Consider the following 2,508-nt stretch of genomic DNA (forward strand, 5'->3'; position numbering starts at 1 on the left):
GAAGAAAAAGTGGAGAGTGATGAGGGGTCGTTCGTCAAGAGCTGTCTTTCTTTCTTTCTTTTGTGGTCTTCTTCCTCTTGTGGAGGAGGAGGTGGAGGGGGCCTAGTGTGTTTCTTTTTGTATCACCTTATGGTATTTACGATGACTATGAATCGATAGAAAAGAAAAGAAGATTACGAAGATTCAAACCAAGAAGAAGAAGAGGCGCAAGATGAGGGAGATTCTTATTCTTCTTTCATCATCATCATGACTACTCCTACTACTCCTACTAGTCTTAGTGATAGTATTCCTGTTGGCCATTCATAGTTTGTATTTCTTATCAGTTTTCTCTCTCATCTTTCTTATAATGACTCCTCTTCATTCTTCATTCTTCTTCTTCTAAACAAATCATCAGCATCATATTAAGAATCTGCAAGCAGTTGGTCTCATGACATTTCCTCCTCCTCCTACTACTAGTCCTAGTATTGGTAGTGCTACTACTACTACTATTCTTCTTATTCTTCTTCTTACTCCTCCTACTAGTCCTACTAGTGCTCCCATGATGATGATCGAAGTACTCCAGCCTCTATTTTGACTCTTATGACTCTTACTATTGTAATATAATATTAATGATGACGACTGTGGTGGCTAATTAGAATATAATATGAGGAGGAAGGCCTACGACTGCTTCTATCAGGTCATTAAACAACATACCAACACAAGTCATAGTGAGACTACTAGTGCTATCGCTCTCTATCATTTTGACCTTTTCTACTTTAGTCATTATGATCGTAATGAGGGTGCCCAAGTGTAAGAAGAATAGTAAAGACAAGAAGAAGAATGAGAATAAAACAGCATGCATGCATGCATACATACACTACTACTACTCAGCGCGGCAGTAAGGCCGTTCATCCCGAGACAAGATGAAAAGAAAAGAAAGAACGGGGACGTCCGAATCTCTCATCTCTCCATATAGATATATATCTCTATCTATGTAGGGAAGAGACGGAGAGAATTTTCTTGTTTACGAACTGTCAAGCCATGGATCATGGTCGATATCCATCAACAACAAGAAGAAGAAGAAACGATAGTCAAAAGGATGAAAGAATGAAGAGGAAGAAGACCATATCTACAAAGGCTTAGTGATGTGGAGCAAAGAAGAGAAAGAAAGACAGATAAAGAACGAATGAAAGAAAGAAAGAAAGTCTAAACTATCATAAGCATCAAAGAAGATCCGTTTTCTTCTCCATTCATTTGCTTCTCCTGTCTTTTCCTCTCTTTTTATCTTTCTCTTTCTTTCTCTTCGTCTCTCTCTTTCTTTCAATCATCTTCGTCTTTATCTTTATCTTCTTTTCAGAGTTGTTTAGCATCCTCCTCCTCCTCTTCCCATAGATTTTCCTGCTTTGAGCACTTCGTCTACGAGAAGCAACTGCTGCGCGAGTGTGGGGGCGATCGACAGCATTTGCCTCTTCACTCTGTAGTTATCCCACACACCTATATACATACACATATACATACACATATACACATATACATGCATCTACATACACATATACATGCATCTACATACACATATACATGCATCTACATACACATATACATGCATCTACATACACATACATGCATCTACATACACATATACATGCATATATACATACACATATACATACACATATACATATGCATGCATACATGTATACATGTATATATATACATAACATAGACACGTACATATACATTTACAAATATATATATATATATCCAAGCGGTCAGAAGCCCTGAATATCTTGTACTATCAGTCTTCTCATACACATCTGCACATCTATCTACGAATATACTTATCTAAGAGATACATACACATACATAGAATGCAAAGGGGACTTCCACATAGATATACATGGGTACATCTATCTCTCTCTCTCTCTCTACATATATATATATATACATGTAGAAGGCTCTTTGTCGCTCTCTTGTATATACATATGTATATGTATATATATGTATATATGTGTATGTATAGGAGTAGAGAAGGGTGTATTTTGTGCGTGTGGCTTCACCTTCGACTGCGGGGGATAGAATTTTGCCTGTATTGAGGTTAAGGCCAACAGGCTGCTGCTTTCGATTGGCTTCATATTCATCGATAAGAGTAAGAATCGATTCTTCAGCATCGAGACCGGCATTCTCCGCAAGAGTCTTCGGTATAGCTAGCATGGCTTGGGCAAAGGCCTCGATCGCAAGCTTCTCTTTTCCTCGCACCTCTTTCTTGTATTCCTGTCACATTCAAACCCCCACATACATACAGAGACACAGGTATATACCTATATAGAAAGAGAGATAGATAGATAGACAGATGCGTATACATACAAAACTATCTATGCCAGAGAGATAGGGAGAAGAAGAAGAAGCAAACGGAGACAACGAGCTGTCATTTGCACCTCGTTCAGCCTACAGGATAGATAGAAAAATCTCTCTCTCGTAACCTATATATTCATATATATATATAGATATATATAGATATAGATATACATA

The 2,508-nt window shown here is 37.8% G+C and overlaps 1 protein-coding gene across 1 annotated transcript; it reads right to left on the reverse strand.

The window, feature by feature from the left end:
- Positions 1 to 1,042: 1,042 nt before the first annotated feature.
- CSUI_004916 (tcp-1 chaperonin) lies at positions 1,043 to 2,256 on the reverse strand. The gene is made up of 2 exons (XM_068065097.1): positions 2,037 to 2,256; positions 1,043 to 1,473 (listed from the first exon to the last, which is right to left on the reverse strand). The coding sequence occupies exons 1-2, from the start codon at positions 2,188 to 2,190 to the stop codon at positions 1,343 to 1,345; spliced, it is 285 nt and encodes a 94-aa protein (XP_067922929.1). The 5' UTR covers positions 2,191 to 2,256; the 3' UTR covers positions 1,043 to 1,342.
- Positions 2,257 to 2,508: the final 252 nt, after the last annotated feature.

This window comes from Cystoisospora suis (assembly GCF_002600585.1).
Source record: "Cystoisospora suis strain Wien I chromosome Unknown contig_2354, whole genome shotgun sequence".
In the NCBI taxonomy this organism is placed as follows: Eukaryota; Apicomplexa; class Conoidasida; order Eucoccidiorida; family Sarcocystidae; genus Cystoisospora; species Cystoisospora suis.